At 35.8% G+C, this 27878-nt stretch overlaps 1 protein-coding gene across 1 annotated transcript; it reads left to right on the top strand.

The window, feature by feature from the left end:
* Window positions 1-83: 83 nt before the first annotated feature.
* LOC132554239 (phosphorylase b kinase regulatory subunit beta-like) lies at window positions 84-27833 on the top strand. Its single transcript, XM_060218545.1, has 23 exons — window positions 84-438; window positions 858-1002; window positions 1169-1268; window positions 1693-1800; window positions 2396-2455; window positions 3908-4044; window positions 4359-4518; window positions 4804-5001; window positions 5379-5436; window positions 6734-6811; window positions 7287-7445; window positions 7866-7963; window positions 8367-8597; window positions 9417-9521; window positions 14647-14729; window positions 16468-16558; window positions 17582-17752; window positions 18007-18282; window positions 20373-20575; window positions 21969-22227; window positions 23012-23119; window positions 25901-25975; window positions 26576-27833. Exons 1-23 carry the CDS (start codon window positions 303-305, stop codon window positions 26777-26779), a joined length of 3243 nt encoding a protein of 1080 aa, XP_060074528.1. The 5' UTR covers window positions 84-302; the 3' UTR covers window positions 26780-27833.
* The last annotated feature ends 45 nt before the right edge of the window (window positions 27834-27878 follow it).

The following is a 27878-nucleotide window of genomic DNA, read 5'->3' on the forward strand; positions in this document are numbered from 1 at the left end:
GCTTCGGCAAGTTAACTATCTCCGAACTTAACTTTCAAACGCGCCAATGACTGTGAAGGTTAATCATACCGGAAGTTTATCTGACATTTGCTTGATATCATAACCATGTGCCAGTCTGTCAAAAAGGAGTCGAAGCTCTCAAGAATTATCAAATATCAAACCATGAAGATCGATACTTAGCTATTTTCTTTAATCGCTTTTCTCCTCAACCCCAATTCCCCTTTTCGACTTCAAGTATATGTTGTATTGATATTAATCTCATTGGGAGCAAGGTCTCAAGGCCAACACAACTGACCTGAAACATGAGTGAGGTCACTGAAAGTCGTCGATCTAAGCTGAAGCGACTTGACGGTCGTGTAGGATATACTAGACAAATGTCTGTCCAATCTGTTGAGCAGGATTTATTATCGAAAAGATTACACGAACAGTACATAATATGTAAGTTTAAACAAAAAGTTCAATTTATAGTTGGCAAATGTGTTTCATGTGTATATATAGGTCAGTTAAGATTAGGTTACTTTTTACAAGCTTAGTTATATTTACATGATGCATGACATTTATTTACGGCTTCATCCATAATTGCTCTTCCATTTTTGGAAATGCTTCATGATACTGCAAGAGTATTGGAAGAATAAAACTTCTGTTATATATTAACAGGCTGTGTAAAAATAATCCCAGTTATTGTTAATTATTATTATATAAGATCAAATTGACATTGAAGAGTTTGTTAAAGATACTACACCCTTCAATTATTGAAAGATATTCACTGTTTGGTAATAATTTGGTTGTGGATCTGGGCAATTTTATTGATCCGAGATTAGACAGATTTTATGGCCTGACATTTGTTTTAATCACAGTGAAGCGTCAGATTTTAAAGTACCAGGGCTGCGTATTGGGATTATTTCCTGCCATTGGGAGAGATGGAGAACAAGCTAAGATCGCTCATGTGCGAGACAGCATCTACTGTGCTGTGGCCACATGGGCATTGTCACAGGCATACAGGTACTTCAGTCGTTCACTTATAAAAATTGATATTGTGAACACAAGCATTATTTCTACAAACCTTTAATAATTACAGTCCACACTATTCTATTTCACTTTTTTTCTGTAGCAAGTTTATTTAACTAAAAAAACCCACTTAAAATGCAGTGTTATTTTCCGTTGATAGGAAAATTGATGATGATGAGGGACGGATACATGAGTTGTCCATGGCAGCAGTAAAGTGTATGCGAGGAATTCTCTTCTGCTGGATAAGACAGGCAGACAAGGTGAGTCTAAATGGCCAAGTCATGTTAATTTGTTACCACATTTGTCCAAGCTGATACCTTGTTTATACAATTCATTTTACACTTACATCATTTCGCTGAATTGTGAACTCATTTGCTCAATAAAGGAAATGTACATTTTGGAAAGCCATTAAAGTACAATTTTCAGTCACTGTTTGTGAGTTAAACTGCATTTCAAAATGTTTCTATACGAAACTAACAAATGTCATTCTGAACAATCCAATTTTTGTACTGTGAAGTATGTAAATTGTTGTGTTAAACAAGTTTTAACAGTGATGAAAATCAATCATAATGAATTCATTTATTGCGCAAGTGTAATAATATTTCCGAAACCATGTGATGGTTGTTTTAGACACTTAGTGGAATATACTGAAAAATGACATGTTTTTTTTGTGATGATTTTCAGGTCGAGAAATTCAAGTTAAACCAGAGTTCATCATATGCCCTTCACTCTGTGTTTGATATAGTTACAGGGGATCCAGTGTACAGTGATGAGGAATATGGACATCTACAGGTAAACTCTGCAAGGTCATTTTCTCACATACAGATCAACATAGTCATTCTCTCACATACAATCAGGTCAACAAGGTTATACTCTCATATACATATCATACATAGCATATGTCCTAGCCTACCTATTGTACTTTACTATACTATAGACATCACTTGTGTCATATTAACGGCATTATTAACAAAATATCATATATTGGTTTGGAAAACTACTCTGTTTGTAAATATTATTGTAGATATGTTTCTCTGTACAATTTATTTTGTGAAAGAGAATGAAACTGAAATTGAAAAATTGAATTCAGGTGAACTGGGTAAACAAGGTGAGATGTTAGTTTACCTTCAATACTGTAGTTTAGAAGTATTTTATTTAGTTAATTAATGGTGAGTTATACCCTTATAAATATTTGTCATCTTTACAGTGGAAATGGATATAAGATAATGATTATATTGCAACAAAAGTGACAAAGTCAGACAATTGTCTGGTACATCACGGATGTATTTAGTAATTTTATTTAGTTTATGTGTAACAGCATTGTTTACTCATCAAAGTTTTAAATAATTGTTTTCCAAACATAAAACAGATGCTTTCTTGTTTGTAGATTGATGTGGTGGGACTCTATCTTATATACTTGGTTCAGATGATTCGGTCAGGATTGAAGGTAAGATTACACATAACAGCTTAGAGAACCGCAATAACTCATTGTATAAGAAACATATTTTAGGAGGATGGTATTTATTTTTGCAATAATACGAGAGGAGAGTCAATTGGAAATATAAATCACCCATGATTATTTGTACCAATCTGTTGATGCCATCATTGTAATCCTGTTGTCAACCTTTATTTATGTTTACACTTCCATTATATTTTATACCTTATCATATCATATAACCAAATCTGCTAGACATATATTACTTTCAAATCAAACATCTTTATAACTCTTTACTTTTAAACAACATCCCCAGCAGAACTTGACCAATTGGCATCATTTAAATTTACATCTATAGGTCAGAGGGCAGAGGTTGAGCACATATGTGCCACAATAGATATACCAGGTAATTGTAAATCCCCGATGCTATTTCTGTGTTGGAGAGGTGCTTAAATGTTTACAATAACAGAGGTTATAACATGCAAAAGACCTCTTTTGATTGAATTACAAAATGCACAGCAGGAAAAACTGTTAATGACATTACCACTTGGATGAGTGCTGTACAATTAGTATAAAGGTGTAGCAAAGCACAATGTTAATCACTGCACTCACAAACGTCTGGGCTATTGAAGTCCTGTCATCTTACACTGAAAACAACTCACATCACTCTTCAAACGAAAAAGCACGTGGAGTGTTCACGTTCATTTCTTTTGTCTGTGTACTAGCTTGTGCTCAAGTAAGTTCTATTCATTATGGACATACGTGTATCACATGACTAAATCACATTTTATGTATAGTCACATGACTCTCTTAAGCAAAATTGCATCCAATATGAATCTGTTGGTTGCCCATATTGGAGCTTTAAAGAGTCCATGTCTCTAATAGCTCATCATTGACGAATTCAATGTCATTTCTAGATCAGCGTTTGTGAAATCATGTATTCACAAATATGTCTGCAGAGGTGAGTCCACGAAGTCTTAGTGATTTACAATATTTTAAATCCAAGAAACTGATGACCATTGTATGTTGTTAACAGTTTATATCTGTGTTTAGTCAGTTTAGTGGGAAGTCAGAAGTTTCCTAGTGAGATTAAAATGGATACTTTCATATGACAATACATATTAATTTTATATAACAATATACCTGGTAGGTCTCAGACTTGTGTCTGAGTGATAGCACAACAGCTGAATATTAAGTTACACCAAATCTAGTTTGTACCTGTTTCAGTAAGAATTGGATAGTATGACAAATTATCATGGTTTGTCTTTATACTGTTTTCCAGAATAGATATGTGTATCTGCCAGTTTACAGGCAGCATAGCATGAAATGTAGTCCTAGTGAATTGACACCAAACATGGAACAATTATACAGTATCTGATCTATTGATAAAAGCCAAATAAATCTAAAAGTAGATTGTGAATCCTTCCAATCTAAAGTAATGACTGTTAAGGATTTCATTGGCAGGTGATCTACACAACAGACGAGGTAAATTTTATACAGAACTTGGTGTTCTATGTGGAACGTGCCTACCGGACTCCTGACTATGGCATGTGGGAGAGGGGCAGTAAATACAACAATGGGTCTACTGAGGTCCATGCCAGGTATGTACACGAAAGTTCACACCAGGTACCCAGATATGTATAAAGAGACTCACATCACATACATATACAGAGGTCCATGTCAGGTACATTTTATATTCATTTTATCTCACTAGTACTATACCTGGTATGTTATCGCAAGAGTGTGCCCAGGCAACAAGTGATTAGTCCAATCAGAGACACAATAGTAAAGAAAGAGTTTACAAATGTCAGACAATGTTGCCACTCATTATGTTACCATATATTTGAGTCCCAGAAAAGAACAATTGTTCCAGATAAACATTGATTTCGAGGTATAATTTTTATGATTTGTTCAGTTCTATAGGGTTTGCTAAAGCTGCCTTGGAGGCTATAAATGGAGAAAACCTGTATGGACCTGAAGGGGCTGTATGGTCTGTCATCTACGTTGATATAGATGCTCACAACAGAAACAGAACAATATTTGAAACTATTCTTCCTCGAGAGTCTAACTCTAAGGTACATTCCAGATATAGCCATTGATACCAAATTTAAGAATGGATGCTATTTCTGAATCAGTACTTTTTAATCCATTCACTGTACTATACTAATGATTACATTAAGCTAGTTAACCATTTCATTCTAGAATAATGTAATTCTACATTAATAGCATGATAGCAAAGTTGTTATATATTATTATACCTAATTACTTTCAAACATTACCAATCAATGTTTGAGTACTGATTCTTAAACTATGTCTAAAAAGAATATTGTCAGTGACTGCAAAGTTGACTTTTGCCACAGAACACTGATGCATCCCTCCTACCTACTGTCAGCTGGCCAGCTTTCGCTATACATAAGAAACCTCTCAAACATCGTACAATAGACAAGGTCGTACGCAAGCTCAAAGGAAACCATGGAGTCAAGCGCTTCTTACGCGATGGTTATCGGACAGTGTTGGAGGATAAAACCAGAAAACATTACAGACCAGCTGAGATAAAGGTCAGTTACTGATCAGTCTTTAACAGGTTACTGGTAATGTGTCAGTTACAGGTTAAAGTCTGTTACAGTTAACATATTAGTATCAGTGAAAGGTCAAGGTCATTAACTGGTCAAAAGTTCTGAAAGGTAATGATAGGTAATAGGTCAATTACATTTTTTTCCTATACTGTACATATGTTCAGAGTGGTCAAGTTTTTTCCATAATGGTGAACTGTGGTGATCAGTATCAAGATAGAGTAGATAAACAATTTCCTCCTGAAAATATTTAGGTTGTAGTGTACTGGTGCAACTTGTTAACATCAGTGATTACTGAGAGTTGTCTCCCTTATGCCTGATGAAACTGCTTTTCTACATTTCGATGCCTTATTTATTTTCAGTTGTTTGATGGGATAGAGTGTGAATGGCCATTGTTCTTTGTATATCTCCTCATGGACAGTAAGTATGGCAAAACGCTTTCTCCCTCAGAAGTATTCAATGCCCTCCAGGCAGTCTTAATAATTCTGAAAAGTAGATGTTATTTGATAATCAAGATATTATTGAACCTTTCTTGGAAAATAAGCTCCATAATGTCCCACAAAAGCAATGAAATCCTCTTTTGATCCTTTAAAAAAACCTAAGGGAATGAGACTCTCTTCTCAATCTCAGAAATACTTACTTATGACTAGAGATGATCGACTCCTATGATCCTATAGAGATCTAGGATTGACTCTTATTATCCGTTAGAAATCTGGAAATTGACTCTAATGATATCTTCTCTAATGAGAGAGGATGGATAGACTCTAATGATCCTGTAGAAATCTTGGATAGACTCTAATGATCCTGTAGAAATCTTGGATTGACTCTAATGATCCTGTAGAAATCTTGGATTGACTCTAATGATCCTGTAGAAATCTTGGATAGACTCTAATGATCCTGTAGAAATCTTGGATAGACTCTAATGATCCTGTAGAAATCTTGGATAGACTCTTGGATAGACTCTAATGATCCTGTAGAAATCTTGGATAGACTCTAATGATCCTGTAGAAATCTGTAGAAATCTTGGATAGACTCTAATGATCCTGTAGAAATCTTGATAGACTCTAATGATAGACTCTAATGATCCTGTAGAAATCTTGGATAGACTCTAATGATCCTGTAGAAATCTTGGATAGACTCTAATGATCCTGTAGAAATCTTGGATAGACTCTTATGGTCCTGTAGAAATCTTGGATAGACTCTAATGATCCTGTAGAAATCTTGGATAGACTCTAATGATCCTGTAGAAATCTTGGATAGACTCTAATGATCCTGTAGAAATCTTGGATAGACTCTAATGATCCTGTAGAAATCTTGGATAGACTCTAATGATCCTGAAGAAATCTTGGATAGACTCTTATGGTCCTGTAAAGATATAGATCTCAGATTGATTGATGATTCTGTAGAGGTCTTGGATTGATTCTTATGATCCTTTAGAAACCTGGGATTAACTCTTATGATCCTATATAGATCTAGACTTAACTCTGATGATCCTGTAGAGATGTACAATTGACTATCATGGTCCTTTAGAGGTCTAAGATTGACTCTTATAACCCTGTAGAGATCTAGAATTGATTCCTGTGACCCTGTACAGATATAGGATTGATTCCTGTAACCATGTAGCAATTGTAATTTGATTCATTAAATCCACAATCAGAGATATTGTCTTCAAATACAATTGTTTATTTTCAATCATGTGACATGTTTTTGTCCACAGATATATTCCGCAATGATAAGGAAGGAATAGAACACTACACCAATCTCATTAACCCCTTGCTCCGGAAGAGTAATGATGGTAAGTTCTCAATTAGTCATTAATAATGACTCAAAATAATATTTACATGCATTTATGAATTTATCTCTGAACTATTTTACCAGGTTTTTCCTTGGTGACTTGACTTTATTGTGATTTGATATGTGTACAATATGAGAGCTCTGGTTGTTGAACTTTATGATAAAATTTTTCATTACCATTTATCAGTCATACATACATACTTGTGTCGTTTATAAGGGGTATAGACCATTTCAGCTACATTGACAGGTAATCATTTTACTGCATTACAATCCCTTATCTAACTCACAAATATGATATCACCTTGATTTATTCTGTGTTTTGATAGTCGTAAAACAAAAAATTTGTTGGAGTAAGAATTTTCATGAAGCCAAAATTGTGGGATGAATTAGGTTTGTTACAATGTTTGTTAAACTGCTGACTGTTTCTATTTTAATTGCAGCTGATATTTCAATTGTTTAATTTAATCATATTACAGGAGACTTGTTGCCCATGTTCTACTTTGTACCGAAGGAACATCTAGATTTGGAGCGTAACATGAGACCGGGCACTGCCGAGTGGTATCCTAGTGCTGAGGGCTCCACAGATGGGGTGTTTTTGTGGGGACAATCCATCTACTTTATATCACAATTGCTAAGTTAGTACCAGTTACTGTTACTAATAAATATGTGCCTGGGTGTTTTTTTGAGGGGATGAGGAGTGATCAGGATGACTTAAAAAAAGGTCATCTTGTTTTGACTGTAGTTAAGTGTCATCTACAAGACTTTGCTTCAGATTCAGATCAAACTTGTCTGGAATGATCCTGAGATGATCTGGATAAAAATAGCCATCAAATATGGCTGCTTGTTTGAAAAAAAAAAACACATCTTGAACTTGTAATTGGTTCGTTAAATTTTTGAGATAATTTCCAAGACTATTTAGTATCAGTTTGATAACTTGTCAAAATGTGTACAAAATAGTAAAAAAGATGATTTAAAGAGTCTTTACATGTACATGATGAAACTAAAGACATCAAAATTAATGTACATGGATGATAAGATTTGTTGTTTTTACATAGTGGGAGGGCTGCTGAATGTGATGGAACTAGACCCAATTAGACGCCATCTGCCTGCCTCAGAAAGACCTGTTAACAGCATGAGGTACTCCTCATTCCAGGTAAACAACTTCACACCTCATCTGTATTCATTTGCACTTTAAAAATTACATATCTGGAATAAATAGAGGTGGACATGCAATTATTAATACAGATGGTTAAAGGTTTCATTTAGGCTTGTAGGTCCATTCTACATACATGAATAACCCTGGTAGGATTGTTCCACCCCAGGATGCACGAATTTTGCGGTAAAATAAATGTTGTGAAAAGTTATAAATATTAACAGAATGGTCTTGGTTGATGTTTTTTATTAACACTTGTATTAGCAAGTGTGCCACTTTTAAAGCTTGCCCTAAAGATTTGTTCACCACAATAAGATACCTGATAGCTGCGCTCGGTGCACTTGGCTTTGTCTTTGTCATAATTTATATTGAAATTGTAAACCTTCATAATTTTAAATTCCAGGTCACTCCTCCTGATCTTGTGGTACAGGTGGCACTCATAGCAGAAAGTTCACGACTGCAGCAGGTGTTAGCTACTTATGGCATCCAAACTCAGACTCCTAACCAGATAGAGCCAATACAGATATGGTCCCCCAAGGAGCTAACAAAGGCCTATGAATACCTGGGCATCAACAACAAGCTTGGCCTCTCTGGTCGACCCAAACGTCCCTTCGGAGTTCTCAGCACATCAAAGGTAAACTTGACCTTGATATCATAACAGGCTATGTTTTTTATGACAAGTTTTTACTGCTAGCTTGAAGCAAAAATGATGTAGTATATTTTACTGGATGAAATGAAATTGACTGTTTCCTCTATTCATTTTATTTTCCAATGCATCTAGTTTTCATGATTTTAATCTGTCCTCAAAAATATGAATAAGAATTAGAATTTCTCAAAATTAACACCCAGAACAGTCTACAGTTCTTGGTACAGTAGTATGTGATTTGACCTTTTACTGCTTCAAACTAGTAAAGACTTCAGACTGTGTTGTGTATCTGTTACAAACTTTTGATACTCTGGAGATTTTCTAATTTCTACTCAAACTACAAACTTTCATGGACATTAGATTTACTGTGTATCCATTACAAACTGATGAAGCCTGAACAGAGCAAAACATGTTGATGAGTGCTATGAAGTGAAGAACTCAATCTTGGAAGATGTGGTGGCTGTTTTACCCAGGATTGCTTATTTCAAACTTGGATCCACTTGAGATTTTTTCTGATTTATATTTTCTGCTTCTACAAACTTTCATAGATGTTAAATTTACTCTATTACAAACATTGATGCTTTTGAGATTTTCTGTGATATGTAATTCTCGCTACAACAAACTTTTACAGATTTACTGTGTATCTATTACAAACATTGATGTATTTGAGATTTTCTGTGATATGTAATTCTCACTACAACAAACTTTTACAGATTTACTGTGTTTTATACAAATTACAAACCTTGATAGATTTCAGAATCAGTGCTTTGTATAAAGTAGATAATAACAATCTTTTGCTGGCTCCAGATTTACCGTGTTGGAGGACAGACTGTGCTGTGCTATCCTCTCCTGTTTGAGGTCAGTGATTTCTACTTGGCTCAAGACATGTCCATTGTCCTGGATGACCTCAAGGTAAGTACCACTGTGACTGGGACGTTCAACAATGCAGGTTCCATATGTCGACAAGTTCAGCATTTTCATGAGAAATTTTAATCCAGATAAATCTAGTTTTTTAGAAGGTCTGTTTAAACTTATGTATACCAAAATCTGTATCTAAAATTCCAAAGGTAGAGTCATTTTGTGTATAATTTGTTGTCTGTCCGACCATTCTAATCAAAGAAACTTCAATGTCATAAGTAAATATAGTCATTAGTTTGCTCACGTGTTTCAATATGACACACAATATGACACACGATACAACACACAATATGACACACAATATGACACACGATATGACACATGATATAACACACAATATGACACACGATATGATGCTGTAGAGAAGGCTGTAGCGATACATCAAAGTAAACTGAAAATTGTAATATATTGCTCTGGTTCAGTACAAGATTCTTTGTTCCATGTATCAATTTTTAATATTCCAAGAAATAAGCCCATTTATGGAATGTAAAACTTGATTAGTTTGTAAGTTTACATAGCCTAGTAGCTATCAACATTGTAAATTTTGATACAACCAAGCATACAATATGGCAAAGTTGAAATTAAGAAATTCAGGCGTTCGCCTTTTAGACATTTCTGTTATATGCTGACAATAAAGCAGTGTACAGTTGCAAGTTCTAATATGGTGGCACTTTAGGAACTTTTTGGGGAGAGAACAATGATTGAGGGCTCAAGTCACCACAGCAATTCAAGTTAAAATCTACTTGTTATATCATAATGTATATCATGGATAGATATCGCTGTAGGTATTGTATCATGACATCAGTGTATCGTCACAGCCCTAGCTATAGATATGCTGGATTGCATACACACACTAAAGCTAAAAGTTTGAGCATAAATTATTTGTCAAAAAAATAACAAGTTCATCCTTCTTATTCTTGTTACAATTACAACACTGAAACATTAATGAAATTGTTACCTCCTTCATACCTATTACACACAGGATCTGATCTGGATATAATTCTGAATTCAGACAAGGATTTATGACAATATAGCTACATATGGTTGAAATATAAGAGCAACTATCGTAATTATAAAAAGGTTTATGTCTTTGAAAACCTACGTTTTATGTGTCATGTGTCTATGTGTATGTGACTCATGGTTTTTGTTGTCACGTCTAACACTACCAGAGGGTAAGTGTAACTGGTATATATCTTTAGTATCCTGGCTGTGGCTGTTGTAGCTTATTCACATGTTTCTGCGAGAATGTGCTGGCCATCCTGAGTTATGGCTACTAACCATTTACCCTGTACTATATAGGAACAGACAGTGTGAATTATCTCTCTCCTGACTTGAGTAAGCATCTCTCATATCGATACAGTTCTGTACATACATAGTCAATGTCTTATAGATTAACCAGTAATCTTAATGGATGTTGACTTTGTTGGAATTAAATATAAAAATGTGCACAAATGCCTAAGAAATGTCAGGGGGTTTATGATAATGAATGTAAAATAATGAGAAAAACAAGTTATACATTGTAAACACCTATTTCCATACATATGTTTACAACAGACTGTAGATACCTGTTTATGATAGGCACTTATAGACCAGTGAGTTAGCTACCTCCACAGCTGCCCACAGTATCCCTGTACATTGTCTGTAGTCTGTATAGTCCTGCATTATAATTTGTTTTGATGTCAATGTTGTACTCTTGAAACCTCATATATCATGACATTCAGGAGATAAATATCCAGTCAGTTACTCCCAGAAATCCTGAAAGTCAAGTCAAAATCCTGGGGTAAAAAAGAAATATTTAATCTTGAAGGCCATTTTTCTTTTTACTGTAAAAAATTAACTCATTGATATTATTTGATATTCATTGGTTTGTAAATGAATTTAAATCAATGAAAGTCAGAAAAAATACCTTTTGTCGTTTCAAATTGGTTATTGTCACTGCAAATGTGTTTCACTAGGCCTATAATGTTTCCAGGACTTTACTCCATTTTCAGGAGATTTATTTTCCTGCATTATGTACATATTATATTTGGAAATCTGAAGCAATATCAATTAAATTTATTGTGATTTGATAAAACCTATAATCAAATTTTAGTGAATTAAAAAATCAAAACTGAAAAAACATTATGAAGTACTTTGGAAAAAATTAATGGTATCATTTTGATTTCATGTACACAAATATCCTATCTTAATTGTAATGAAGTGATCAAATATATTTGCCACTGCTAATGTTGCTGTGTTGATCATGTAAGGTTATTCAGGTTATCAACATTGAATGGCTGCAACAATAGCTTTTCACCATGCCACTTGCAATCAACTTGTTTATTTTAAACTTGTGTGAAAATCTTTTTGTTGATTAAAGATATGTATTTCAATGGACTTTTTATTTTTTAACAATGTATACAAACATAAATGTTTCCATTGGTTCCATTTTATACGCCCGTCCAAAGATGTAAACTTTTATTTGTCCAGAGATCTCCTCCAACATTTTTCAGCCGATCTTTATGAAATTTGGTAGGCTTAATCACCATGATATGAAGTTGTGTTTTCCTGAACGGGTTTTGATTTGGTGATTTGAACAAGAGTTATGGCCCTTTGTTTATTTCACTATAGAAATCTTGTCCGGAGATCTCCTCCAACATTTTTCAGCCAATCTTTATCAAACTTGGTAGGCTTAATCACCATGATATGAAATTGTGTTTTCCTGAATGGGGTTTTGATTAGACGATTTGAATAAGAGTTATGCCCCTTTGCTGTTTTGGATATTCACGGGCATATTTTGTTCCGCTTTGCGGTACTCTTGTTTCCATCAACATGTTACTCCCATGCAAATTTCAGAAATATCAAATGATTGTCAAGAATCTATTGTGCATGCAGATGTTTTTCTATTGTAAATTATGGTCTGATAAAACTTGTGTGCATGCTAACGCTCTACCAGATAATCACCTCAGAGTGTCACAGTCATAGCTCCTGCACAGTAGAGATGTAATGGCCTCCTTAGGTTATTTCTGTTGTCATTATAATTCACACATTTGGTTTGTTATCATTTTGTCATTACATAGAAATCTTAATTTGTTGAGTTAAACCATAAATGTTGTCTCTAGACAGGTTCTAAAGTAGTAACAGTTATATTGGTCTCTCTAGAACAGTTTCTATTGTAGTGTCAGATGGATTGCATGTCTCTGGTGACAAGTTATATTTTAGTGAAGGAAGAGGTGAGTGGTCTTTCTAGACATGTTGTGCTGTAATGAAAGATGGAGTGGTTTCCTCAAGAAAGCTTCTATCTGAATGCCAGTTGATGGTCTCTCTAGACAAGTTCTGTTGTTTATGGAAAGAAGTGGTGATTTCTCAAGACAGGCTCTGCTATAGTGACAGAAAGAAGGGGTGTCTCTCAGGACAGGTTCTACTGCAGTGACAGAAGGGATGGTCTCCCAATACAGGTTCTACTGTAGTAAAAAAAGTGGTGTTCTCTCTAGGCAGTTCCCATTGTAATGATAGATGAAGTGGTCTTCTCAACAAAGGTTCTTCCCTAATGGCAATGGATAGTCTATCTAGACTGGTTCTTTTGTGCCAGCTCAAGAATGTTCTGGATCACAGGACAAGTCTACTGTATTGACAGAAGTGGTGGCCTCTGGTTCTTTTGCCTCTGCAGGTTCTACTGTATGACAGAAGTGGTGGCCTCTCAAGACACCTACTGTATTGACAGAAGTGTGGCCTCTCAAGACAGGTTCTATAGTGACAGAAGGGAGGATCTCACAGGACAAGTTCTACTGTATTGACAGAAGTGGTGGCCTCTCAAGACAGGTTCTACTGTATTGACAGAAGTGGTGGCCTCTCAAGACAGGTTCTACTGTATTGACAGAAGTGGTGGCCTCTCAAGACAGGTTCTACTGTATTGACAGAAGTGGTGGCCTCTCAAGACAGGTTCTACTGTATTGACAGAAGTGGCGGCCTCTCAAGACAGGTTCTACTGTATTGACAGAAGTGGCGGCCTCTCAAGACAGGTGCTACTGTATTGACAGAAGTGGTGGCCTCTCAAGACAGGTTCTACTGTATTGACAGAAGTGTTGGCCTCTCAAGACAGGTTCTACTGTATTGACAGAAGTGGTGGCCTCTCAAGACAGGTTCTACTGTATTGACAGAAGTGGTGACCTCTCAAGACAGGTTCTACTGTATTGACAGAAGTGATGGCCTCTCAAGACAGGTTCTACTGTATTGACAGAAGTGGTGGCCTCTCAAGACAGGTTCTACTGTATTGACAGAAGTGGTGGCCTCTCAAGACAGGTTCTACTGTATTGACAGAAGTGGTGGCCTCTCAAGACAGGTTCTACTTTATTGACAGAAGTGGTGGCCTCTCAAGACAGGTTCTACTGTATTGACAGAAGTGGTGGCCTATCAAGACAGGTTCTACTGTATTGACAGAAGTGGTGGCCTCTCAAGTCAGGTTCTACTGTATTGACAGAAGTGGTGGCCTCTCAAGACAGGTTCTACTGTATTGACAGAAGTGGTGGCCTCTCAAGACAGGTTCTACTATATTGACAGGCTCTACTGTATTAACATAATTATTGGTGTTCTCTCTTGGCAGCTTTATACTGTAGAGATCGAAGTGGTCTGTCTTGAAAAGTTTCTATAATAGTGACAGATGTGGCAGTTTAAACGGTAGTGATCGAAAATGTTGTCTTTCAAGACAGACTCTTCAGGATTCCTTAGTGTGTTGCAGGTTTTATGTCAGTTGATTTAGTTATCTATTAACTGTAAAATCATGATCAAATGTGACACATGGGATGTCCCAAATGTTGTTCATTAGGTTTTAATATGAGGACATATATTATAGTAAATTATCCCATCTTTTTAAAACCATTTGTAATGTACAGATGAACTTCAGTCAATATTTTAACACATGTCAACACCAGTCCAGGAGAAAAGTGTTGCTTCAATATCTTGTATACTCACTTATGGAATGGTTAAACCCCTTTAAAAGTATATGACTGGACTTTTTCATTCACATTGGTGTGAATCATAAGTGTTTTTTAACAGTGTTGTGAAAGTGAAGGATTATTAAGAAACTTATCATTGTAAGTTGACAGATAGTTGAAAACTATCACAATTATGAATATTTCAGAATGACTTGGCCTTCCTGTCCCAATGCTGGAAGTTGTATGGCCGTCCTACATTCTGTATGATTCTCCGGGAAAACAACATCAGGTAAGATACACTGTCACGGAAAAATCGGTCTTAGAACTTCAAATTTTAATTGCCTTTGTGATTTATTTCCCGGGAATTTGTTATTCACTCGCACCCGTCTGGCCGGAAGTTCTTTGTATCACAAATTCAAACAAGTATTGCGTAAAAAAGATGATTTAAGCCTTATACCAGGTTGAATTTCCTTAATCTTTTCTCAAATACCATTTCTTACATGTAAGACAAAAATCTGATTGTGTTTCAGTAGGTTCGTATCACTAAAAATATTTCTACTTCCGTGATGCATCTATGCATCATCAGGGATTTAAGGGTTAAATCGGGTCAAGTCAAGGGGGTATACTGGAATTAGTCTGTCTGTCATAGACATAATATATGACTATGCATCAGCTCAGCTAATACATCATGCAAAGTACCTGTCCTATACAGAGTTGTGTTCACTAAGTGATTTTGTTGTTGAACACCTTTTATAGAGTTAAACCTCTTCCTGTTAGAATTGAACACACACAGTTTCCTCCAGCAATGTATTCACTCACGCATCAAACACATTTGCTGGGGATGTTAATTTGGGCTCTGGGTCGTGTTACCATGGCAACAGGCAAATCTACAAAATTTTGCTGTTTCTGTAGTAAAATGGTAAAATTGTTCCAGATTACTACCTGAAACTTTATCAACTTTTAATCCTTTCACTCTTTATTGCATTATGGATCTAGTGAACCTCCCCATCTAGGTCAATCACTTTGGATTTTCCTCTTTCGCCTCCAAGGCTTCAAAATTAGGCCCTTAGTGTAAGTAACACGTCTTTGAAGGACAGCTGTTTTATTCACTGTTTGGCTCTATTCTGTCTAACACTAAATTTGTAATAGAAGATGTTATTCACTTGTGTGTCTTCTTTACAATCATTACAAGCCTGTAGAAACAGAATTACAGGTAAGATATCCAGTCTGAGGCTTGTTATCTCAGGCTACCAAACTGGCCAGCTGTGAAATTCAGGAATAAAACTGAAAATATATTATATCTATTGAATTGAAGTGAATTAGCTTTGAGAGCATTGAAATATCATCCTCAGAGTCTTATATGTTTACAGTTGTGGCATGATAAACAGGATGTGAATAAATATTACAGGTATGTTATTATTATCATATCTGATAATACCAATCCATACAACACTGACAGCTTGTTTGGCCTTATCTGTACATCACACACAGACGGCAACAGGTTTAAACCTAACTACTTCTATAGCAACAAGTTTAAACCTAACTACTTCTATCACACCACACCTCAGACCAGTGTTCTGCTCCCTTCCTATCTCCCTAGTGTAGACTCTGACTAGCTTTGTGATGTGGACAGGGTCATTATTGATTATCTGAACCATCATTATTAAGGTACTATATGTCAGTGTAGAGGCACCGGTCTACAAACAGAGCACACCAAATAAAAATCAATACTCATAGCTATATCCACTTTGGTTTTCTCTATGTCAGTGTCAGTTCCCTAAATCTAAATAGATTGGAAAGCCTGCCCTTCTTAATATCAAATACTCAATTATGAATGTGTTTGTTTTGAGCAAAACAATTTCTGACTTGGAGAGATGGACATGAAATATAGTAAGAAAAAGATTATAATTTGTAATACAATAAGACGTTTAAGTTAGATTATACTTTAAAGTTTCATGGATATGTTAAAAGGTAATAGCTGATGTAATTTTTCCCCCCTTTTTTATTTTTGAAATCTACCACCTCAGGGGTCAAAACTTTGGGGAGTTTCTTGACCTGTTGGCTCAGTTCAAACGTGGACAGGTGGACAATATCCGAGTACGTTTGGGGAAATTACAGGTGAGCTTTTAATTACCACCATTTGGTTAATGTTTGTGGCTCCTGGCTATATAAAAGTATTAGCAATACTGACATGCTCTTGGGCAGTGATTATGTCACTGTCACTTAAGAGAATTCTGATCTGATCGATAGGAAAGCATTGTTAGTTTTTTACAGTAATTTGTCTTTTGATTGTTAATTGTTTTCCTTTCCCGACCTTGAATAAAATACACTTTCGGTAACTACAGAATATCAGAGGTAATTTATAATTACTTTATAGATGTAATTGTGAACACATTCAGATCAAAAACTTTGTCCGTTATAGATTACACTATCTTTAGCTATAGAATATTTGATGTGATTTAAAATTTCTATAGATGTACTTGTGGGCACATTCAGATTGAAAATTTTCAAGCTGGCCCTATGTAACAACTTTGCTCTGAAAATTATCATGGGCAGAAAATGATGTACGAACATCACACATAGTATGATACCTTGTGCTTTGTTGTGATATGGTCTACATAACAGTACAGATAGCTAATGGAAAACTTTTCAGGTAATTAAATATATACAAACATGACCGGAGGGTGAAAAATAAAACGAGTTATTGATTTGGTTATCTTTTACATGCAGGGAAATTTTCAAAGTTAACAAAAAAATAAGAAATGAGAGTTTCCCCTTTGGGCTAAAAATTGTAGAATGATATTGCGTAATGGCTGGGTTTCGGCTGAGGCAAATGCCAAAGACTAAATATTATTCTGGTAAACCAGTCAAGATAGCAACAAATAAGAACTTAAATAAGAAAATAGAAAAGATGAGGTTTTGAAGGCAAGTGTTACTATAAGGTCCAGTGTATATTTCTTTCCTATATTTTGTAACAACATTCATTAAATTGACACATTAAATTGATACATTAAATTGCAGCATTTTATCCTATTCTGATTAAGCTAGCAATGTCAATTAAATCTATTGATGAATATTTTGCTTTCAATAGATTTCCTCATTAATTTGTTGTACACATTAAATTTCATCACTAATTTGCAGTCACTGATCTCAGCTGCGACAGTAGAACACCTGGACTTCCTATCCAACCTTCCTGATCCCCTCAAGTTCTGTGCATTTCAAGGGAAAACAATCAGTTCCAGCTTTCGCAGCCTGACAGATATCCCCAAACTTCCAGAACTCAATGATGCTGACCTCAACATGTCAGATACTGTACGTACTAAACCAAGCTACAGGACAAAACACTTGTCTCCATGTTTAATAAGGGCCATTATTTTGCCAAGTTTCCAACACTAGTATTAATTCATTACATTTAATTTTTAACATTTTCTTTGTTATGTTGTTCAAGCCTTTGTGAATTTCAGTTTTTTCGTAGACAATGTTTAAATGAACTTTTGATTACTGATAACCTGTTTGTATGATACATGAGTCCATTTAGAGTCGATGGCTTACACCTCCTGTTTAAGGATCTCAGTCACAAAGCAACCTGGGACCTTGTTCAGATGCTTGGTCACTACGAAGGTATGACAGCCCGGTGTAGACTGATGAAAGTCCTCTACCAGCGTGAGGGGCCTCAGTTCCGTATTGACAATGAGCCATTGGCCAGTCGCATGGACAAACTCATTAACCAAGCCAGTCTGTACAAGAAGTGGTCGGTGGTCAGGGTGATGGCAGCTATGCTTGGCAAGTTAGTGGATAGTCTTGCTCCATCCATCACCACTATTCTGGTCAGAGGCAAACAGGTAACGATGGAAACTTACTTATCTAGGTCAAATTAGGGCTGTCTATTTTTGTAACTTATCTTCACCAAACTAGGAGTATCTAAGAAGTTATCTACTGATAACATATGTAGACTAAACTAGCGATATATATTTATGATTTGTCATGGTAAAACAAGGATTATCAATTTTCTTAAGTTATTTAGTCCATTTATTATCTATAAGAGAATCTTTTTATAATTCGTTTAGGTCAATTTGTAGGAATCTCTGTTTATAATTAGTCTGCCATCAGGAACTGGAGGGTACTATAGTATTGTGTTCTTTCTGTAGCTCTTCCCTCTTTAGGCTTTCTTGTCTGGGTCCTATCTTCTACACTATACTTACTTAGATTATGGGTTCACTTTAGTGAGATATTGGGTCATGTACCAAAAGTACCTGGTAGGTTATCATGACCTCTACATTTTGACTTGATCTACATAAAAGAAAAGGTTCGTTTGAGCTCTATCTCCTACATTCTTTATCACTTGAAACTTCATTCTTAAGGTATGAGTTCACATCGGTGAGTCACTGTGTCATGTTTCAAAAGTAGGTCTCTCTAACCTACATTATGACCTTTGTCCTGGCTCTATCTCCCAAACTACTAGTCACTGGAACTTTATACATTGGGTATGGGCTCATCTTGGTGAGGCTGTGTCATTGGGGACTGTAATTCACCAAATGGTCTTGTTTATCTATATCAAACTATATGTCAGGGTCATTTGTTTGTTAATCATGTTCATTACGCAAAGTATTTACATAATTATCTTGGAAAGTATTGTAATTGTAATAATGAGCTGACCTTCTCTAAGGAATGTGTTGTCTTGTGAAAAAGATAGTGATTGGTTGTCCACTATACCACTCTGTATAAAGGTTGTACTTAGTCAGGCCTCTCTCTACAAACATGTGATTAGTACTGTTGGGTCAGATTGGACTCTGAAGGACTGACTCAGTCAGGCCTCTCTCTACAAACATGTGATTAGTACTGTTGGGTCAGATTGGACTCTGAAGGACTGACTCAGTCAGGCCTCTCTCTACAAACATGGGATTAGTACTGTTGGGACAGACTGGACTCTAAAGGACTGACTCAGTCAGGCCTCTCTCTACAAACATGTGATTAGTACTGTTGGGACAGATTGGACTCTGAAGGACTGACTCAGTCAGGCCTCTCTCTACAAACATGGGATTAGTACTGTTGGGACAGATTGGACTCTAAAGGACTGACTCAGTCAGGCCTCTCTCTACAAACATGTGATTAGTACTGTTGGGTCAGATTGGACTCTGAAGGACTGACTCAGTCAGGCCTCTCTCTACAAACATGGGATTAGTACTGTTGGGACAGACTGGACTCTAAAGGACTGACTCAGTCAGGCCTCTCTCTACAAACATGTGATTAGTACTGTTGGGACAGATTGGACTCTGAAGGACTGACTCAGTCAGGCCTCTCTCTACAAACATGGGATTAGTACTGTTGGGACAGATTGGACTCTAAAGGACTGACTCAGTCAGGCCTCTCTCTACAAACATGTGATTAGTACTGTTGGGTCAGATTGGACTCTAAAGGACTGACTCAGTCAGGCCTCTCTCTACAAACATGTGATTAGTACTGTTGGGACAGATTGGACTCTGAAGGACTGACTCAGTCAGGCCTCTCTCTACAAACATGTGATTAGTACTGTTGGGACAGATTGGACTCTAAAGGACTGACTCAGTCAGGCCTCTCTCTACAAACATGTGATTAGTACTGTTGGGACAGATTGGACTCTGAAGGACTGGTTCCAGATATTCTATTGTACTGTTCATTACCATATTATCAGTATTCTAATGTAATTTTAGCTTATCTATGTCAAAACTATTAGATTGTCTGTGTATGACTTTCCAAGGTCAATTTATTAAGAATATCTATTTATAGGTTATATGAGTAATTTATCCAGGTTAGTCAAGGAATATTAAAACTCACCTGGGTCAAATAAGGAATACAGTGTTATTGTAAGTTACCATAATTATACTGTAAGAGTATTTAGTTTGTCAAGGTCAAATTACAGAAAAATCCATTACAACTTTTCATACTTTTGTAGATAACAGTGGGTGTTTATGGACATGAAGAGGAGGTTCTGGACAAACCCATTAGTCCTAATGAGCTGAAAAACATCCTTTTCTCGGTCTGTCTTCCACACGATATTCCACAAGCCGTCATACAACAGGAACTGATTCTCTGTATTGGTAAACTCATCGCCACACAGCCAGAACTCTTTGAGGGCATCCTCAAAATTAGAATAGGGTAGGTTAAAATCTGTTACAATGTTTAGACAGACACAAATTAATATATATGTTTTCTGACCTTAGAATCAGAGAAGGTTAGGTTTGTCACTGTCTTAAGAATCAGAGAAGGTTAGGTTTATCACTGTCCTTAGAATTAGCGAAGGAAAGGTTTACCACTGTCCTTAGAATCAAAGAAGGTTAGGTTTATCACTGTCCTTAGAATCAAAGAAGGGTAGGTTTATCACTGTCCTTAGAATCAGAGAAGGAAAGGTTTACCACTGTCCTTAGAATCATTGAAGGAAAGGTTTACCACTGTCCTTAGAATCAAAGAAGGTTAGGTTTATCACTGTCCTTAGAATCAAAGAAGGGTAGGTTTATCACTGTCCTTAGAATCAGAGAAGGAAAGGTTTACCACTGTCCTTAGAATCAGAGGATATATTTACCACTGTCCTAAGAATTAGAAAAGGGTAGGTTTATCACTGTCCTTAGAATCAAAGAAGGGTAGGTTTATCACTGTCCTTAGAATCAGAGGATATATTTACCACTGTCCTTAGAATCAGAGGATATATTTACCACTGTCCTAAGAATTAGAAAAGGGTAGGTTTATCACTGTCCTTAGAATCAAAGAAGGGTAGGTTTATCACTGTCCTTAGAATCAGAGAAGGGTAGGTTTATCACTGTCCTTAGAATCAGAGAAGGAAAGGTTTACCACTGTCCTTAGAATCAGAGGATATATTTATCACTGACCTTAGGATTAGCCAAGGATAGGTTTTTCGACCCCACCAGATTGAAATATCCACATTTCCAGTGACGGCATGATATCTCTATCTTACCCTGACAAGACAGCCTGCACGCACAGGAAGTGACATTTCTGGCTCCTGTAATTGTCAATAAGAAATCTCTAGCCTCGGAGGAGATTCCTGACAGTATAACCCACAGGAAAGCCTCGGTTTAGACAATCAAAAATCTCCTCCACAGGTAGAGAATTCTCTGTCCTACCCTCCAACTATGGAAATGTTCTATTAATCACTGTCCTTAGAATCAGAGAAAGTTAGCTTTACCACTGCCTCATTGTTTTAGACAGAAAATAATTTGATATGTGTTTCCTGTCCTCAGAATTGGGATAAGGTAAGTTTAACAGAAACTGATTTTGATATGTGTTTCCTGTCCTCAAAATCAGAGTAAGGTAGGTTTGTCACATGAACCAGTGTGCAAGACAGATAATAGCATCCTCTATTTGTCATTTCCAAAGAATTTCCCGATGTTTGCATTTGATGTTGAATAGTTTACAACACAACAGTCCTGGTAAAATACAACTCATGTTGATATCTATTCTAAACCATTGAAATTTGATTATCTACAAAAACTACTATAAATACAAATTATTCCACACACCCTAACTTTGTTGTCAGGTGGTTTGTGCGTGCCATGCAGATAGAACTAGAATCAGATCAGACAGACTTATACTCTCTGTCACCAAGTGATATCAAACAGAGGCTCTACTCCTTGCTCACTTGTAATGTAGAAGACGCCCATCTTCGTACACCGCTCCAGCGAAGACAGTTGGACGGTGCCCTTAATAGGGTACCAAAGGACTTCTATGATCTAGTGTGGCAGATCCTCGAAAACACTCCTGGTGGTATCAAAGTGGCAGGCTATCATCTACCACAGGTAGGATGGAAATATCAGTGTAATAATATTTACCATAGATAGGTAGTATGGCATCAGTGTAATAATATTTACCATAGATAGGTAGTATGGCATCAGTGTAATAATATTTACCATAGATAGGTAGTATGGCATCAGTGTAATAATATTTACCATAGATAGGTAGTATGGCATCAGTGTAATAATATTTACCATAGATAGGTAGTATGGCATCAGTGTAATAATATTTACCATAGATAGGTAGTATGGCATTAGTGTAATAATATTTACCATAGATAGGTAGTATGGCATCAGTGTAATAATATTTACCATAGATAGGTAGTATGGCATCAGTGTAATAATATTTACCTTAGATAGGTAGTATGGCATCAGTGTAATTAAGTTTACCACTGACTGGTAGAAAGTCATTGGTGTAATCATGTTTACACTGAAAGGAAGGTAGTAGGGCATCAGTGTAATAATGCTTACAGATATGTAGGATGACATCAGTGTAATATTTGCCATTGATATGGTGACATCAAATGACATGATTATCATAGGTAAGGTGTTTCCCCTGATAGAATAAATCTGTTTTATTTTCTTTCTGTTGTCACTATTATCTGGAATCAAATTGTCACACAAAAGTCAGGATGTTAAAAATAAATTTGTTTCCGGATAAATCTGAAAGTGGCAGAAGTTTATTATTTAAATCAACAGGAATAATCTGTGTGTTATGTGTCACTGTTAACCTCTGACTAAGGAACAGGAATAATCTGTATGCTATACTGTCACTGTTTACCTTTTGCAGCATCCAACTCTCTCTGACATGACTATGTATGAACTCAACTTCTCCTTGTTGGTGGAACAAATGTTAAGTAAGATTGTTGACCCGTCTTACCGTCAGATCATGGTTGAGGTATGTTTGATTTATCTGTGCACTTTTGTCTGTGAAAATCATCAGATTGAGGTCATTAATGTTATAATTTTCATTGGACCCATGATAACCAGGCTATTGATAGTCAGGAAAACTCACAACCTGGATGGAAATTTTAGGGAACAGCTTTTTTGTACTCACCAGTCAGGAAGTTCAAATTCTCACCTTGTATATACTTTTTTGGAACAGAATGAACTTTTCATTGTTATATTCCCTCAATACTCTTGACATCTTATTGTTACCATCTGAAGAAAATTTGTCTTCAGTCACCTGTGCCAGAAATGTATAGCACACAGCAACTGCCTGAGGCATTCACCTGTGGAATTCATGTCAGAGTTATCACCCCTGGTATTTACAGGACTTAGGAATTAATTTTAAAGAAAATATCAAACGTTTAGCAATTAACCCTGAATTATCCTATACAGAGAATAACACATTTTTTTCATTTTTTCGTGTGATTTTGAACATTGATAGTAACAAGGAATACAAGATATAACATTATTAAACTATGTCCCCCAAAGGAAGTGGGGGACATATTGTGTTTGCTCCGTTTCTTCTTATTATTATTTATATTATTCTTATTTCTTCCACTTTCTTCCGCCGGCAAGGTTTCCGAGGCGTTTCTCAAAAACTATTGCATAGAATTTAACAAAACTTTGCACACATATTCATACATGCGAGGCGGAGTCCAGGCCACTTGAATTGTTCCAATCGGTCATCTGAGCGGTCAGCTGTGGTCAAAATTTGGCCAAATTGTAGATATTATTTGATTTTCATGAAAATTGGTATATATGTATTAGGTGGCACTAGGAGCAAAATGGCATAGTCCATTTTTCATTCGGCCATCGATCGGTCATCTGAGTGGTCAGCTGTGGTCAAAATTTGGCCAAATTTTAGATATTGTCAGATTTTCGTAAAAAATTGGTATATATGTATTAGATGGCATTAGGAGCAAAATGGGGTAGTCCATTTTTCATTCGGCCATCGATCGGTCATCTGAGCAGTCAGCTGTGGTTAAAATTTGGCCAAATTTTAGATATTGTCATATTTTCGTGAAAATTGGTATATATATATTAGGTGGCACTAGGAGCAAAATGGCATAGTCCATTTTTCATTCGGCCATCGATCAGTCATCTGAGTGGTCAGCTGTGGTATTAATTTGGCCAAATTTGAGATGTTGTCTTGATTTTTGTGAAAATTGGTATATATGTATTAGGTAGCACTAGGAGCAAAATGGCATAGTCCATTTTTCATTCGGCCATCGATCGGTCATTTGAGCAGTCAGCTGTGGTCAATTTTTTCATTCGGTCATCGATCGGTCATCTGAGCAGTCAGCTGTGGTCTAAATTTGGCCAAATTTTAGATATTGTCCGATTATGTTTTAATGGACCATTGAGAAGTACTTAACATTGAAATTAGCAGACACAAAATAAACTCTTTGTCATACTGAGGTAAGGACACTTCTCTTTATACCAAACTAAAAGCATCAACATTTCCTGTCTTCTGATGTTTTAAAAATTTGCGTTCTCATTTCCATTCAAAATTGGTGTGTTCATGTTTGTCATGACTGCAGGTCTGATTATTCAGGGTTAGAAAAATCCACTTGTCCACTCGTCTAGACGAGTCAAAGCTACTTGCGTGCGAATGATTGTTTCAGCTAATTGTTCAGCGGGCAAGTGAAATTTGTAGTTCTGACTATTGGATATTCCATAATAAATTACTTTTATCAACTTAAACACTCTTACAACTAATTAAGATCCTCTGATAGTCAATCAAATACATCGATGTAGTATCCTTGTTTACACCACGTGTCAAGACTCGGGCTGATCCAGACTACGCGAAAACGCGAAAAAACTATTACGTCATCACAAATGTTGTAAACAAGGTTGTTTTGTGTACAGAGTTTCTGTCGAAAAGTCGATGTTCTTGTTTGGGTTAACAGTGAATTAAATATTAGTAAAACAATAAAAGCAAGTGTTGAGTTCAAACATTTGATATAGAAATTGATAATAAAATTTGTGTTCCTTAAATTACGTTTTGTTGCCTTTTTTTCTTCGGGTGAGTGAATATTGTATTCGGGCAAGTGAATTTCAAGTTTCACTTGCCAGGACAGACGAGTAGCTGAAAATATTTTTTTCTAACCTTGTAATTGTGATCATTTACTGCTGAAGGGGTTGTTTGGGGGACATTTGTAATGGTCCCCATTACAATTAGTACCTGTTGTATATGGTTCATGAGATAAAATATAGAAAAAATATAAATGCTTGATAAAAATCATAAAATACGAATTTGATGAGACAAATAATTAGGGGGCATTGTCCTTCAATAATTCTACATATCTAACATAGAAAAACACAGCACGGATTTCTTAGTTATTAATGTATGGGTTATAAAAGCATGGGTTATTAAATGTTTTTTAGTAACTTTCACTTCAGCAATTTTATTCATGTACAATTATTTATGAAAAAGAAAGTTACTTAGACAGTAAAGGATATTTATAGATAATTATATCCATAGTAAAAACTATACAGACATTATCATAAAAACAACAGCATCCTGCTAGTGATTTATCATCATGTAATCAAGGGCAGTAACTCCATTTATATTGGCTAGTTGACTAATGTCGGCAGTCTGGTGAAACTTGTAATCCACATAATTTTGGCCAGGGACAAATGTTTCCTGATTATTGAGAGTCTACTGTACACCAATATATTTTAAGTTTTGGCTTGATTTGGGAGATAACTAATTTTTTGGGTGTTGCAGACATTTGTTGTGGTGTCAACTATGCTGACAAGAAACCCAGAGGTGACATTTGAGCAGTCAGTCAACATGGATAAGGTAGGTGATAGAACAATCCTCAGTTTTTACATTTTCTTCTTACAAGCTACTGATACTATATACAGTTGAACCATTTTATCTGGAACTCGTATTACTCAAAGACCCTGTTTAATTCAAAGCATTTTTAAGTCCCCACCTAACTTGACACAAAACATTCGAACTAATTCAGAGTTAAGTAATCGTAAGTGGCACATTACCCAATATATTGGAATAAATATGTTAGTTTTATAACCAGTATGATAAAATACATTCTATATAACATAATTAACCTGTTCTATTATGTAGTGTCGCAGACTGTACATCTACAATATGTCTTATGACAAATGCATGTAGTAAGTCAAATCTGATATCATAAATGCATTACATCACACAGTTGTTAGAATTGTGAAAAACCCAATGTCCTCATTTAATTATTATAATGTTTTATTAGAAATAAATTTGAGGAATTTTCACTTTAACTTCTGTCATTTACTTTTAATTAGTCGTTGTGGGACTTTTTAACCTTTGAGAGAAATTTTACAAATGAAGACTTCAAACTTCAGTGAAGTACATAGTCTAATATGGATAATTTCTATATGGTGGACCTTCTTTTTTACACAGATAATCCATGATGCATTTGAGGATTACCAGAGAGACAAGAGTAAACATGAGGGTCAAGAAAAGATGGATGAGATGCGAAATTTTTTTAATACGCCTGCCAATGTCCGTCATGGTACGACCAGCTACATTACTAAAGCTGTCATCCGTAACCTCCTAGAGGGAGAGGTGAAGTTTGTTGGTGACGACTTCTGCTGCATCACCTGAGCAAGATCACCACGTCAAGGTCATAGTTTTATAGTCCAGCTGTGATTATGCTTAGGTCTTGATGGCTTGATTGTGCTCAGGGTCAAGGCCATCATTAGACAGAAGTAGATATCCTTGCAAATGCAGTTTGTTGATGCCAATGGATAGACATCTTCATGCTTACCACACTTTCAAGGTTAGTTAAGCTTTAAGGTCAACGATGGATACCAAGAAGATCTTTTCATTTATCATCATGACAGCTGTTTCTGATGTGAAATCTTTCAACACACATAGTGGTTTAGGAGAGAAATGTGTGACTTCCTTAATGAAGACTTCATATCATCCTCTAATGACAACTCTCATTAAAGACCACCCCAATACTGTGAGAAATATTCCTATTAAAGTGCTCACATTCTGTAACACACCTACTTATGTGACATTTTTCAACTGAGGTTATGTTGAAATGTTTGGAAAATTCCCTGCTCTTGGATTTTCTCATAGATTCCAGGAAAATGTTTTTTTTTCTAAGAAAAAAAAATAATGTGGAGGTTTAGTAATAAAAGGCATAATAGGTAAGTATATGTATGATGTAACTGTGCTAGATGTGTCATAATACCGTACTGAATGTATTTATATTATCATGCTATATTGATGAATAAGTTGAATTAATATCATGTTCTTATGAGAAGAGTTAGATCTGGTGCTACAAACTGGTGCAATAGTGTCTCGCAAGAAAGTTGCTTATGTCAGATGTCTGTGCTTCTAATTATTACTGTCACAAAAAATATGGAGCTGTGTGGTTTTAGAATCAGTCTTGTTTGTTTTTTCCATAAAAAAGTTGACCTCTAGTACCTAAATTTTGTAGCTCTTTATCCAAATGCCGTCAACACCAGTAACTATTAGTGTCAGATACCTTATACATGATTGTACATATATTCCAATAAGAAGAGGTTTGCTTGTAAATTAGTGCTATCCTGAATGTTATTTACGACCCTGTTAAGTCTAGACAGGGACCCAGTTAACAGTGTTTCTATATATTTATATCTGATTGTTGATGAATAAACTTTCGTTTTTACATGTGATTTTACTTGTAACTGAGATACAAGAGATCAGCAACCAA

This window comes from Ylistrum balloti, unplaced genomic scaffold (assembly GCF_031769215.1).
Source record: "Ylistrum balloti isolate Yb309-2 unplaced genomic scaffold, AGI_CSIRO_Ybal_v1 Utg370388, whole genome shotgun sequence".
Lineage (NCBI taxonomy): Eukaryota > Metazoa > Mollusca > Bivalvia > Pectinida > Pectinidae > Ylistrum > Ylistrum balloti.